Source organism: Dreissena polymorpha, chromosome 2, assembly GCF_020536995.1.
Source record: "Dreissena polymorpha isolate Duluth1 chromosome 2, UMN_Dpol_1.0, whole genome shotgun sequence".
NCBI classification, from domain to species: domain Eukaryota; kingdom Metazoa; phylum Mollusca; class Bivalvia; order Myida; family Dreissenidae; genus Dreissena; species Dreissena polymorpha.
The window spans coordinates 104523861-104539170 of record NC_068356.1 but is presented as its reverse complement, the minus strand read 5'-3'; the positions used below and the strand labels follow the sequence as shown (position 1 = coordinate 104539170).

Below are 15310 nucleotides of genomic sequence, written 5' to 3'. Positions count from 1 at the left end.
ATATAAGTGAGCACCGATTATTCAACGGATGAATTTCTTTCTAAATTCTAAGGCCGTCATTACATGGTCTTGGTTGTCTTGGAAAACTAACACATTGACACATTAAAAAACGCATTTAATTAAATTAAATGCAATATTTTTCATTTGATTATTTGCATCAATCTTTAAATCGTGTATGCCTTTGCATTCCAGTGTTTAATTGCCCCTTTGTCCTGCATAATCCGATTATCTCGTTTTGATCAGATATTGTCCAGACTTAACTAACCACATGGTGTTATAAACCACACTGGGTGGCAGATGACAGTCTGGTCATTAAACACAATTGATGATGCCACCATGTCTCATCTTCCTGGTAGTATTAAGCAGTCATTAGGTAAGATAATTTACCTCCGACATACTTAACAGTTGCGTAAATAAGATATGTTACATATTTTACAAATTAAAAGTTATGTCCAATATAGAATGTCAGAAATTGTACACCGTAAAGATACTAGCCCGTTTAATTTATGAAAAGTAAAGTATTAAAAAAAATATATAAAAATAAAACATTTAACGTATTTAGCGGGTATCGGTTAATTAAAACTACATCATTCCGTATGCAGATTTGATGTTACGGCAATGCACGAACGATATCATAAAACAATAAATTACATTTGACACCAAACAGAGGTAAAAAATATTAAAAAAAATATATATATGTATATAAATATAAGTGTGTCAAAATGTTAGATATGTCTCACTCATACTCACTAGTAACGAGTTTTCAATATACATGAGTACACAGTTCAATTTGCATCATATGAAGTTGTGTTTTTTCAGTTGTATGTTAATATTCCTCAATAGCGTCATTCTTTGTACAAAACCCATCAAATGAAAATTACATGTAAATACTGTCATGTCCTTTGCTTTTAATATGGCTTTGTAGTATGTTTATTTTCAAAGCACTCCTTACACTTTCTAACACTCATTTATTTATCACACTAGCGTACTCATGCCATTGATAATTAAATTTTTATAATTAGATGTATAACTATTGTAATTTATTGAAGCTTTTCTGCAAAAAAAATATTACGGCTTATACATAGAGCTCTTTATTGTGTCAAATTGTCGGCCTTTCAGTCTTCAGATAATCTTTAATTTGATGCTTATGACGCGTTTTTAAAGTTGCAAATAAATGTATTAATAAATTCGTTTGGCGCTTAATAATATATTTTTGAAAAATTATTTTGGTGTTTTTTTATCGGAGATTGTTTGTGTGGATTTATTGACTAAACATTTGGTGTCGTTATCCATATGTTTTGCGTTACTTCAAAGACCTATAAAATACAATTTTTAGTATTTTTAGCTTTATAGCTGTTAAATGATTCAAAGATGAAAATATAGATATATCACATAGATCGCATTCTCTTCATCTTCCGAATAATCACATAAAAGGTCGTCAAGATCAATATCACTCTCTCATGATAAAAAGCTCGTTTTTTAACGTGACAAAATTCCATCTAAAAAAATAAATATAAATCCAAACCACAATTTTTTATCTCTGATATCAGTAAGAACAAGAAAAATAATGGAAGGCGTATCAAAAATATCATACTTAATATAATATGTAATGATTGTGGAATGTAGATTTTTACCAAATGAGATCAATTACAAACAATTAGCGGTAATTAATTGCGCGATAATCTTTTATAAGTATTAATTAAAATATAATCTGCTTGATGTTGCGGCTATTAAAATCAACACAACAATACATGCGAGAATTGTTTGTGAAACGTTAAAAGTAACAAGTCTAATCAAAGACATAGTATGAGCGACTGAACCGGCAAATTTTCGCCGATGATTACCACTTGATTACAGATAAAAAACAAATACACGAAAGCATTTTAAACATTTTATTTGTAACAATCAATCTCAACTTCAAACAATCATTTAAACAACAAAAATGTGATAATCGCCTCACATTAATTCATTAAGTGATTTATTTATCCGACAACGGTGAAGCGGGTATTCTATACGTCTTTGGCTTTTGGAATCGCAGACTCGCATAAGTTAGCAGCAGTGTAATGGCGGACAGTCACGTGACTGACAATATGGCGGCGGTCAATTTATCGATTATGGAACGGTCTTATAGGTTATATTACACTAATTCCGATTCCCATAGGGTCCCATTATAAAACTGACAACTTTCACAGCCTTTTTCTTGCCTTTCCGACGTATCAATTTTTCCGAACCTGGTATCATTTTAAAGATGGATCTGTCATCTTCCAATAATTGCAATCAAAAACATACCGTCTCGCAACTTCTAAGAAAGTAAATCGCTGTCGAATGAACCCACCGTAGAAAAACGCGTTTCGGAATCCTAATTTCGACAAAAGCCCCACACAATAGAAAACACACCCTCAAAAGTTCATCTTTTAAGTTAGCTTCCAATCCAAGGCATCAAAGTACTCCAGACACATACAGGATATTACAAATAACCACAAAAGACATGTCTCACATTGTTAAATGGCTTACATTCAAGAAGAGAAAAGGAACTCTTTAGAAATAGGCACTACTTTCGAATGGACCACGGAGGGATACACAATGATTTAGTGTAATGTAACCTTTAAGGGAACTCAACATTGTCCTATCTTTTTCAAACTTTCTCCACATGAGATTTCAACTATTTCCACAATGAATATGCAATTTTAGTGCATTCGGATGGGGTTAAAGGCCTTAAAATGGCCATTTAAAGCGGTGACTAAATTGGCCGCAGTCAAGTCGGAATGCATGATTTTTAGTCTAAGTGACGACAGCTGATTTTGTGTCTCCAATTATTGTTATGCGTAACTTTTATGGCAAAAACTGGTATCATTGCATGCGAAATTCACCAATATATCAGCAAAAGGCCCAAATAAATGAATTGATTGTGAATCAGTGTACTTTTCTTGATGAAATAGGAGACTTTTTTTTAATTTTAAGCACTTTTTTCAATAAAAAACTCACTGACAGCATATAAAATCATGTTTTTTAAGAAAATAATTATTAAAAGCTTCACTTACAATCTAAACATACACATTGCATTTACAAAAATTAATGCTATTATGATGAGAGGCATAATTTGCAGCTTTCAAGCCGATACAAGCCGGCTACCCAAAATTAACACTTAAAAAGGCGCAAATCGCTCCTTCAACAGCTTACGACACAAAGTGACACTTAATGCGCATCCAGATAGTCTCTCTCATATAAATAAGTCCTGTTAGCGACATTTTATTAAGTATTCCATTTAAAATCCAGTGTTGAAAGCGTAAGTTTTGCAAAAATGCCCACAGTCACCATGCAAAAGAGCACGTTGGCTAAGGAATTCCTACGCGAGTGGCCACACTAATGTCGTGGCAGGAAAGTCATTTGGGTGTGATTCCTCTGTAGTTCAGTGTACATTCATTCCACTACCTGGGGATGACTATCAGGATCAATTTTCCCAGCTTGGTGTAGTGTTAACCTTTCAGGATGTTGATGGATCGTCCACAAGCGCTGCACCACTGCGGCCTCTGTTCAGGACACAGAGTCGGATTGAGGTGTACACAAACCCGCAGTCAGGCAAGGATCATCCAGACCTTTAATAAAATAAAATGTTTAGGCCCCTGAAACTGGCAATTATGTTCAACACTGAGATAAGGAAACACATAGAGGAGACATCATGCCATGGCTTTCTCATTATCGACACGGCAAACTCGAGCGGCTGGGGACTTGGCTCTAAACAAAAACAGGTATGCTCCATCAATGTGAGCAAGATGGCATGTCAGAGTTAAAAAGGGCAAACAAACATACAAAAGAGATATAAAGGAAATTAGAAATTAAATGCCAGAAGTAATTTTAAGTATTGTTTTTCTGTCTGCAAGGGTTGCTGTGGAAAATAGTGCTTAACGCATAGTTTGGCCAGTAGGGGTTCTGCTAGCAAGAACAAATCGAAGTCATATCTGCCCGCGAACTGTAAGCTTGAGATAACCATATCTGATGAAGTACTGCTTTGAGAATGCATTCTGATTGTACTTGAACCAGATCGCATTGACAGCACAAGGCTTCAGACCCCCGAAAAGCGCGAGGCTTTCAATAGTGCTTACCTGATACCAGACCGCATTGCCCAAGACAGTGACTTTCTCCCGGAACTGCACAGGCTGCATCCGCAGCACAATCCTTAGCTCAATCATGGTCTGGCTGACTCTGAAATAGTGAAATCTGAATTTACAGATGCTCCTTTCTCTAAAGGTTATGAGTTTATTGCCTATCTTATTAAAAGCAATCACAATGACATGCTTAAGAAGACATGTGCATTTCTGAAAAGACATACAGCTGCCCGATACTTGACTAGGAAAAGGCGCTATGGTCTTCACTCTGAAATTCATTACTCTAAGGGCTTAACAGAACCAAAGCCAGATCTTACAGCTAAATGGCCCCACCTACAGCTAAATATGCTTTATAGGTTGAAAATAAAGTTATTTGTCTGAAGAACTAGCGCTATTAACTCATCAGCTATGTTGCTCCACCGGCCGCAATTCTGTAAACATAGTGTATATATGGAAATACCTAGTCTACCTCATGCGACGCACCACTACGTCCACTGTAAATACACAGCTAAGTTAGTACTTTAACGAACAAACTGAAATTCATGTTTGAATTAAACAATCAGTATGATGACTCTCATTGAAATCATGTCCGGTGCACCAGTCAGAGCAAGACAGCTAGCGGATTGTTGACCGTCTGCGGCTCAAGGGACAAATGGTCAGGCCTACAAAAAAAGAGAAAAATGGCATAAATGGGTTGCATTCATGTGATTTGGCATATTTTTCATCTTGCTCTCCACCTGAAACTTCAATCTTTGGACATAATAATATTTACATTCAAGATTTGTTGGAAATGTAACCCTTACTTGTCCCTACCAGGTCCCCCTCCCATCCGGAACAGTCCAAAACCACCTAAAACATCCATTTGAACCAAAATATTGACATCTCTCATCTATTTTAGCACCCAAATCATCAAAACATTCATTAAAATTCATGTTCTACTTGTCTCGCTTGCAGACGAATCCATGTGACCTTGACATTGCAGTAAATGTGCTTTTTAAAGGTTATATTACACTAATTCCGATTCCCATAGGGTTGTTAAAAACGCGTTTCGGAATCCTAATTTCGACAAAAGCCCCACACAATAGAAAACACACCCTCAAAAGTTCATCTTTTAGCTTCCAATCCAAGGCATCAAAGTACTCCAGACACATACAGGATATTACAAATAACCACAAAAGACATGTCTCACATTGTTAAATGGCTTATATTCAAGAAGAGAAAAGGAACTCTTTAGAAATAGGCACTACTTTCGAATGGACCACGGAGGGATACACAATGATTTAGTGTAATGTAACCTATAGACCGTTCCATAATTAAGTCATTACATAATTATCTCCCCTGAATTCTCTCCGCGTCCGCCATTACACTGCTGCTTAACAATCGGTAACATATATAAGTGAGCACCGATTATTCAACGGATGAATTTCTTTCTAAATTCTAAGGCCGTCATTACATGGTCTTGGTTGTCTTGGAAAACTAACACATTGACACATTAAAAAAAGCATTTAATTAAATTAAATGCAATATTTTTCATTTGATTATTTGCATCAATCTTTAAATCGTGTATGCCTTTGCATTCCAGTGTTTAATTGCCCCTTTGTTCTGCATAATCCGATTATCTCGTTTTGATCAGATATTGTCCAGACTTAACTAACCACATGGTGTTATAAACCACACTGGGTGGCAGATGACAGTCTGGTCATTAAACACAATTGATGATGCCACCATGTCTCATCTTCCTGGTAGTATTAAGCAGTCATTAGGTAAGATAATTTACCTCCGACATACTTAACAGTTGCGTAAATAAGATATGTTACATATTTTACAAATTAAAAGTTATGTCCAATATAGAATGTCAGAAATTGAACACCGTAAAGATACTAGCCCGTTTAATTTATGAAAAGTAAAGTATTACAAAAAATATATAAAAATAAAACATTTAACGTATTTAGCGGGTATCGGTTAATTAAAACTACGTCATTCCGTATGCAGATTTGATGTTACGGCAATGCACGAACGATATCATAAAACAATAAATTACATTTGACACCAAACAGAGGTAAAAAATATTTAAAAAAATATATATATGTATATAAATATATGTGTGTTAAAATGTTTGATATGTCTCACTCATACTCACTAGTAACGAGTTTTCAATATACATGAGTACACAGTTCAATTTGCATCATATGAAGTTGTGTTTTTTCAGTTGTATGTTAATATTCCTCAATAGCGTCATTCTTTGTACAAAACCCATCAAATGAAAATTACATGTAAATACTGTCATGTCCTTTGCTTTTAATATGGCTTTGTAGTATGTTTATTTTCAAAGCACTCCTTACACTTTCTAACACTCATTTATTTATCACACTAGCGTACTCATGCCATTGATAATTAAATTTTTATAATTAGATGTATAACTATTGTAATTTATTGAAGCTTTTCTGCAAAAAAAATATTACGGCTTATGCATAGAGCTCTTTATTGTGTCAAATTGTCGGCCTTTCAGTCTTCAGATAATCTTTAATTTGATGCTTATGACGCGTTTTTAAAGTTGCAAATAAATGTATTAATAAATTCGTTTGGCGCTTAATAATATATTTTTGAAAAATTATTTTGGTGTTTTTTTATCGGAGATTGTTTGTGTGGATTTATTGACTAAACATTTGGTGTCGTTATCCATATGTTTTGCGTTACTTCAAAGACCTATAAAATACAATTTTTAGTATTTTTAGCTTTATAGCTGTTAAATGATTCAAAGATGAAAATATAGATATATCACATAGATCGCATTCTCTTCATCTTCCGAATAATCACATAAAAGGTCGTCAAGATCAATATCACTCTCTCATGATAAAAAGCTCGTTTTTTAACGTGACAAAATTCCATCTAAAAAAATAAATATAAATCCAAACCACAATTTTTTATCTCTGATATCAGTAAGAACAAGAAAAATAATGGAAGGCGTATCAAAAATATCATACTTAATATAATATGTAATGATTGTGGAATGTAGATTTTTACCAAATGAGATCAATTACAAACAATTAGCGGTAATTAATTGCGCGATAATCTTTTATAAGTATTAATTAAAATATAATCTGCTTGATGTTGCGGCTATTAAAATCAACACAACAATACATGCGAGAATTGTTTGTGAAACGTTAAAAGTAACAAGTCTAATCAAAGACATAGTATGAGCGACTGAACCGGCAAATTTTCGCCGATGATTACCACTTGATTACAGATAAAAAACAAATACACGAAAGCATTTTAAACATTTTATTTGTAACAATCAATCTCAACTTCAAACAATCATTTAAACAACAAAAATGTGATAATCGCCTCACATTAATTCATTAAGTGATTTATTTATCCGACAACGGTGAAGCGGGTATTCTATACGTCTTTGGCTTTTGGAATCGCAGACTCGCACAAGTTAGCAGCAGTGTAATGGCGGACAGGCACGTGACTGACAATATGGCGGCGGTCAATTTATCGATTATGGAACGGTCTATAAACAAGAGCTGAAATCGTTAATTTATTAAGATTCATTTATAATAAGCTTTAATGATATGTTTCGTGAACAAAATACTACAATATATTCCATAAAAATATAATAATATGGCAAAGGAAATTCAATGGCCGGTTTCTAAACAAAAGCATAATCGCCAAGACCGTAGCATCAGTTCAGTGCGTTAGGAACGCCCGCTACTTTTTTCCGTCTTCATTCCTTAATTACTTTCGTTTTTAAACATTTTTTTTTCTATCGTATACAGAATTCTATTCTCCTAAGCAAGATGTAATTTTTAAAACTGAACTCCAAATATAAACGCTACAAATTGGTATAAAGTACCAACATGTCAACCGTAAATCTAGATTCTAAAACTCCAAAACGGTATGATATTTGCAAAAGTTAAAGTTATAACTCGCCGGGCTGTCGAAATCAGAAGAAAAACTTAATATATATTTATATATCTGTTTACTACGTAACGTAAGCTTTCTAATGATATATAATTTGTCAAAAAACGGCCGAGAAATGAAACTATAATTTAACAGAAGGCGTGAGTGGGTACATCAAAATGTATAACCTCGGCGCTTCGCTGTACGCTAATTGTAAAAGATCGATAGCCACAACACGTTAAAACGCGCGGTGGTAAAACATAAAATGTGTATTTCTTGTGTTTAACTCGCTATAAATCCATTAATAACAACGGGAATATACTAAAAGTTATTTTTTTTTGAAATAGGAATTAATAAGCAACAAGATAACGTATAAACTAATAAAATCGGATGAATAGTTTTTGCATAAGATTGAATTTACTACAGTAAGGGTCAAATACTCGATTCATCTCCTATCAATATACACTCCGTGGTATAATATAAGAAATAGGAAACCTCACTTCATGTCCATTGGCAGAATAGTGACCAGCCAGGCAGCCCCAAATAGTATATGGATCGAAGCCGAATGGCAGTAAAGTGACCAGTCAGGCAGCCCCAAATAGTATATGGCCCTCAGCCTTCGGCTTCGGTTTATATACTATTTGGGGCTGCATGGCTAGTCACTATTCTGCCATATAGGGCCCTCAGTGAGGTTTTCTATTTTTTAAATAAATTATATATAATTCTAATGTCCTTATAATATATACGATTGAAAACATGAAACAAAGTGAACTAATATATCACAAAGCATTTATCCCTAGAATAGTATATTTATCAAATTAAGCACAATAAAGCTGTTTCTTTCGTATTGTTGTAAACAGCTTAAAGAACGCATAAAACGACGGACGTGAATGTTTGTATCAAGACAACGCAACCATTCTCTTTATTAATGTAACGCACTATTATAGTCTCTATCAATTCCATAGAAGCGACCCAGTGCCGTCTCTGAGTGATAGACATTAATTTCATTTATCATATTTATTGTAAATCTAAAAACATACATATATACATATATATAACAAAGTCTCTATTAGCCTTGTTGTATTAAACAAAAACGCTGTAATTATTTTTTGCCGAAGCTTTCGACCTAAAGGTCTTCATCAGTGGCCATTTTTTATTTTCAGATGTTTTATTATGAACGGAAATGACGTCGTGTATTTCCGGCGTCAACGTTGTTTACGCGCCTTTTTATTAACGTTTATTCTTGAACGTTGATGCCATAGGGTCGGTATGTCCTTAGTTTTGACTTCCACAATTGCTCCATGGTTTTGCGGTACTCGTCCGACCCGCTGAGTTTTTCGAGTCCCATTATTTGGAAATCATCCATGGATTTGTTTCTTCCAAAAACCCAATATGAGCGGGCCCTGTGGGGCGCAGAGATGCGCCATTTTCCCGTACATGATGAAGGCGGAATATTTAACAGATCCCAGCGGCAGGAAGTACAGCGTCAGAAACAATGTTGATTGCAAATCATCCAATGTTGTGTATGCGGTCAACTGTCGTCGCTGTCGCAGGTTCGTGTATGTGGGAGAGACCGGCGGAACTCTGTACCAGCGACATCTATTGAATCTGTCACGTATTCGCACACAGCACAGTGACCCGGGAGCTGAACATTTCTACACCGACGGACATTCCATGGATGATTTCCAAATAATGGGACTCGAAAAACTCAGCGGTTCGGACGAGTACCGCAAAACCATGGAGCAATTGTGGAAGTCAAAACTAAGGACATACCGACCATATGGCATCAACGTTCAAGAATAAACGTTAATAAACGGGCGCGTAAACAACGTTGACGCCGGAAATACACGACGTCATTTCTGTTCATAATAAAACATCTGAAAATAAAAAATGGCCGCTGATGAAGACCGTGAGGTCGAAAGCTTCGGCAAAAAATTATTACAGCGTTTTTGTGTGTGTATATATATATATATATATATATATATATATATATATATATATATATATATATATATATATACCAATACATAGTGCCAGTTACGCGGTCTCTGTAGTTTTCAGACTGTACTTACGAGGTCCATATAAAAAACGGGGTCTATATACAACCCCGCAATCTAGGCTCCTTTAATTACTATGAGGGGGGTGTAGGGGAGGTAATGCAATCAAATCTCACAATAAGGTCTTAAATCGAAAACCACAACTAGGTCTGAAATTGAAATTGTATATACCTCGCAAATAAGTTCGCTATATATTTCCTTGTATAAGACGTTAAATAAATGACGTATTTATATACAATAATAATAGTAGGTACCCCTATATACCTTAATTCGTGTTTATATCGGATAAAAAAGGGTATGGAGATACATGTATTTAAAGTGGGAACCCCATAACCTATTTCTAAATCAGAGACCCCGTAACTGGCCATATGTGTGAATATATATATATATATATATATATATATATATATATATATATATATATATATATATATATATATATATAATAAAGTTGCTTTTAGCCGTTTATATAAAATAAAACGCTTTTATTAAATTTGCCGTAGCTGTCGACCCCTCGGTCTTCTTCAGCGGCGTTTATTTGTGAATAAGCATATCATCTTTAGCGGAAGTGACGTTATATTATCGCACGTTACATTGCGCGCCAATTTCAGCCTTTTGTGTTTAGTCCATATGGTTTGAACGTCCTCAGTTTGCGCTTCCAAAGTTGTTCGATGGTCTACCGGTACTCGTCGGTTCCATTTTATTTTTCGAGTCCCATGACCCGGAAGTCTGCGACGCTGTGGCCGTTTGTGTAGAAGTGCTCGGTTACCGGGTCGTTGTGTCGAGTCCGTATCCGGGACAGGTTAAGAAGATGTCGCTGGTACAGGGTATCTCCCGTTTCTCCTACGTATATGAAGGTCTTACACCGTTCGCAGTGTACAGCGTAGACTACATTGGTGGATTTGCAGGTGACCTCGTTCCGCACATTGTAGCTTTTGCCGGTGGTGTCGCTGAACTTTTCAGCCTCCATCATGTATGGACAGATTGCGCACCTCTGTGCCCCACAAGGTCCGCTCCTGTTAGGAACTCGGAAAAACATCCGGTTGTGCTTTTTATGAACCAATATGTCTTGAAGGTTGCAGTCTCTTCTGAATGCTGCTAACTGGGGTTCAGGAAATACGTTTTTCATATGATCTGAAATGTGGAGTGTTGGCAGGTGTTTCCGGAGGATATGGCCGACATTTGGTAGCGCTCTGGAGAAAGTGATAACGAGCGGTACCCTGGAAGTACTTTTTGAAGGCACTTTCGTATGCAGCAGATTTTCTCGCTTCTTGCTATCAACTTTCTTCAGCTCTGTCTCGACGAATCGGCCATTGTATCCTCGCTTCTGTAGTTGCTCTTTTATCTCATCTCTGTGTTTTTTGTAGTCCGTCTCTTCCGAACATATTCTTTTCAGCCTCACATCTAAGCCGTACGGAATGGCCTTCTTCGTAGACTCGGTATGCGAATAGTCCATGTGCAGGTAGAGGTGCCGATCTGTTGGTTTGGTATATAGGTCTGAAACCAGCCTTCCTTTTCGAATAGACGTCATGGTGTCTAGGAATTCGAGCTGCTCTGTGGAGTAGCGGAGCTCTAGCTGTATGCGTGGATGGATTTCATTTGCAACCGCATGGAATGTCTTTTCCGAGTTCCTAACAGGAGCGGACCTTGTGGGGCACAGAGGTGCGCAATCTGTCCATACATGATGGAGGCTGAAAAGTTCAGCGACACCACCGGCAAAAGCTACAATGTGCGGAACGAGGTCACCTGCAAATCCACCAATGTAGTCTACGCTGTACACTGCGAACGGTGTAAGACCTTCATATACGTAGGAGAAACGGGAGATACCCTGTACCAGCGACATCTTCTTAACCTGTCCCGGATACGGACTCGACACAACGACCCGGTAGCCGAGCACTTATACACAAACGGCCACAGCGTCGCAGACTTCCGGGTCATGGGACTCGAAAAATTAAATGGAACCGACGAGTACCGGAAGACCATCGAACAACTTTGGAAGCGCAAACTGAGGACGTTCAAACCATATGGACTAAACACAAAAGACTGAAATTGGCGCGCAATGTAACGTGCGATAATATAACGTCACTTCCGCTAAAGATGATACGCTTATTCACAAATAAACGCCGCTGAAGAAGACCGAGAGGTCGAAAGCTACGGCAAATTTAATAAAGGCTTTTTATTTTATATATATATATATATATGCAATAACATTAAAAATATTTAGAATCTCTATTACGCACTATGAATCTATATAAGTACATTTCAGCGGTTTTGTTAGGATGTTATTTAATTTAGCAAAATGACCTAACTCTCAACCTGTAAAAGGGTTGGCATACAAATAGGTTCAGTCATGTTAATTGAAAACAAGTTTTCGAGTCAACAAACCGCCGGATCTTCGCAGTGCACGAGCTTAAACAATTTCAACTAACATTGTTTGTAGCGAAACGGTTTATCGAAAGCATGTATAATTGTGTCCTAATGAAGGTACTAAGGCAATTAACATATATTTTAGATAGCATGTCAATGTCATAAAACATCCCTCCGCTTAAACTGCTAAATATCAGCGGCGAAGCAGGTCCGAAATTCTTTAAGCTCAAGCAATACAATGATTGAGGATCAGGTGAATCGCACTTCGAGCTAACGTTATTATTGCTTTAAAGTAAGAGCTCCCTATAAGCATAGCTTACGATAGAGGGAGCTTAACCTTCTATTATTAATTTTGTGGCTACGCATTAGTGTCGTCTTGAGGATGCGATTCTAATGAGCACCAACGACATAGGATTTGCAAAGGTGTATTTGTTTCTTAACATGCTTAAAGACCCCTTCGCTCCCGTTATTAAGAGCCCTGCTATAAGTAAAATTAAACACGATCGTGTTGATCCACATGTTCCGTTGTGTTTTCATCTCTCTGAACCTCAACAAAACAACGCGTGTTTATCTTATTTAAAATTGCAATTGTAATATTAATAATAAAAATAAAAAGTAATGTGATTCTTGAAATCAAGAACGCCATTGGTTATTGTGCCCGATTTGTTGAAAGTCACTGTTATCCGAAGTGTCCTTTATCGGGAATCAAAAAGTCCGCAACCGCATGAATGCCACATATTAAAGCATGCTATATCTTCGTTTATATTTCATCGAATACTATCAACATTTCAATGTTTGAGGCACAGTGATTACTCTACAAGCTGGTATATCAAACAATTGTGTGCAATATTTCTGAGTAGTTTTATTTTGTTTAAATGTTTACTGTTCATCCAGTTCATGCTGTTTTCAGATCGAATTTATTCTTTTTAGGGCAAAAATCTACCATGCTTCCGTGATTTTTTTCTTCCCTTAAGAATGATACACCATTTATCAACTCGACCATGTGCCGTGTTGAAAAAAACTAATCTTTGTGATATAACTAAAAAAAGAGGACTTTGCCTCTCGCGCGTGGCTTCGGTTTTTCCCTATTATCGACGTGTCATCGGTTATCGAAGTATCTGCATTGCCAGCATGTTTACAAGCAATCATGTTAATAAATCTGCATACATTTTTTGGGTGTAAAATGTCGCGTGTTTAGGACAGTGGGAAGGGGAGAAAATCCCGCTGTAATTGAACATAGTTATGCATTGTTATAGTAAATAAGCATGTGCTATTATCCGAATGGTATATTCATTCACATAATTAATAGTCTGATTAGCAAGCTTAGCCAGCTTCAGCGTCAAGCTCTAAGAATATCAATTCCAATGCTTCAATTGAAGGTGTGGGAAGTCGGTCACAACTTAAACTGCCTATCAATAATGTAAACAAGTTCGACATTTTGAAATTAAATTCGTTCTCCGTAATTAATTCAATACATGCCATAGAGTGGTATCTATCATTTTAAAAATAAAATGTGCGTATGTAATACTTAGAATTTTTAGAATCGTTATACCGAAATTTAAATCAATATAGAATCTGACAAGGGTTATCGTTTCATATAATATTTAATCAAACGAGTTCCGGAAGTGTGTAAGAAAGCTCGCTTGCTTTTAAACAGGTCCCTCAAATAGTTGTATAAAATCACAATGACCTTTGTATCACACACATTTTAACAATGAATTCATTTGATCGAACATGTGCCGAACATGTGCGCACGTATTATCTAACACGTATGTACATATTAACAATCACGTTGTACACGTGCTAACCAACATACTCGCACGCAGATCGATCCATTACGCAGAGTAGGCAACTGCCTATGGTCCCCGCGACTTTTAGGGCTCCATGAGACTTTGACGAAACAATTTGTTTGCATAATATAATGACATGACAAAGCCAATTATTTCAGATCAATGTTATGTTCATGTTAAAGGGGCCTTTTTACAGATTTTCATGGTCTGAAGTTATTCATTAAATGCTTTCTATTGATAAATGTAAACATTTGATCGTAAAAGCTGCAGTAAAAAAATAAAGAATAAATTAAAAAAAGGAAAAAAACTTCCTTCGTGAGCAGATTAGATATTTAAAACGACTGCCGAAATTAAGCTATTTCTTAATGTAAATGATGTCGTTCAAACACACTACGTACGTGGTCAAAGTAAAATTTACTCTTAATAAAGCAGCTAAATATTTATTTATGTATACATGTAATATGCTGCTTATTTATAATTCGATGTATACAATTTTAAAAGTAAAAATGGTGTAACAAGACATTTATTATGTATTGACGGTAACATTGGCGCCTTTAAGTCCTTTCAATTCTTTGTATCCCCTTATTCCACATTTCGCACCGGCCACTTTACACCCGAACGCGATTGCTTCATTGAGACCAGCGCAATTACATAGGGCAAAAATGGTTGCCGCATTAAACGTGTCGCCTGCTCCCATGGTGTCAACCATTTCATCAGGAGGGAAAGCGGCCGATACGACAACCTTGTCCGAACCGGACTTTGCTGCAGCACCATCAGCACCCCAAGCGCATATAACGGTTGCCCTAAAACAGGACAATTAAATATAACTGTAGACAAATCGTAATATTTACAACCAAGATTTTGGGTGAAATACTGACATTTTCCTATTGCCGACTTATTTTTGTATGCGTGAAGAAAATACATGTACAACGCACATATACCCCTTCCGACAATGCGATATCAGGTTTTCAACGGCGTCTTCTTTAGTGAAGTAACCAAGACTCATTGCAAACTCCTTGCTAATAAACACGTAATCTGCCAGACCGCTCAACGACACTGAAGCAATAAGGAATAACATTTATCTACA

At 36.2% G+C, this 15310-nt stretch overlaps 4 protein-coding genes across 12 annotated transcripts in view; 3 read left to right on the top strand and 1 right to left on the bottom strand.

Moving 5' to 3' along the window:
• Positions 1-15310, top strand: part of LOC127868344 (anaphase-promoting complex subunit 7-like) — a 209300-nt gene that overhangs the window by 86424 nt on the left and 107566 nt on the right. The gene's annotated exons all lie outside the window — the stretch shown is intronic.
• Positions 1-15310, top strand: part of LOC127868348 (E3 ubiquitin-protein ligase RNF34-like) — a 179967-nt gene that overhangs the window by 116367 nt on the left and 48290 nt on the right. The window lies entirely within an intron of this gene.
• Positions 1-15310, top strand: part of LOC127868355 (vacuolar protein sorting-associated protein 29) — a 198177-nt gene that overhangs the window by 168597 nt on the left and 14270 nt on the right. The window lies entirely within an intron of this gene.
• LOC127868350 (ketohexokinase-like) overlaps positions 1-15310 on the bottom strand; it is a 192927-nt gene that overhangs the window by 173071 nt on the left and 4546 nt on the right. The window contains exons 7-8 of one of the 7 annotated variants that reach the window (XM_052410041.1): positions 15159-15279; positions 14648-15026 (exon numbers count right to left, since the gene is read on the bottom strand). The exons of 5 other annotated variants lie outside the window; for them this stretch is intronic. In XM_052410041.1, the coding sequence (XP_052266001.1) occupies positions 14750-15026; positions 15159-15279 (398 nt within the window). In that variant the 3' untranslated portion in view covers positions 14648-14749. Of the gene's footprint in view, positions 1-14647; positions 15027-15158; positions 15280-15310 lie in introns of those variants that run through there. One more of the 7 variants, XM_052410051.1, reaches the window with a different exon arrangement.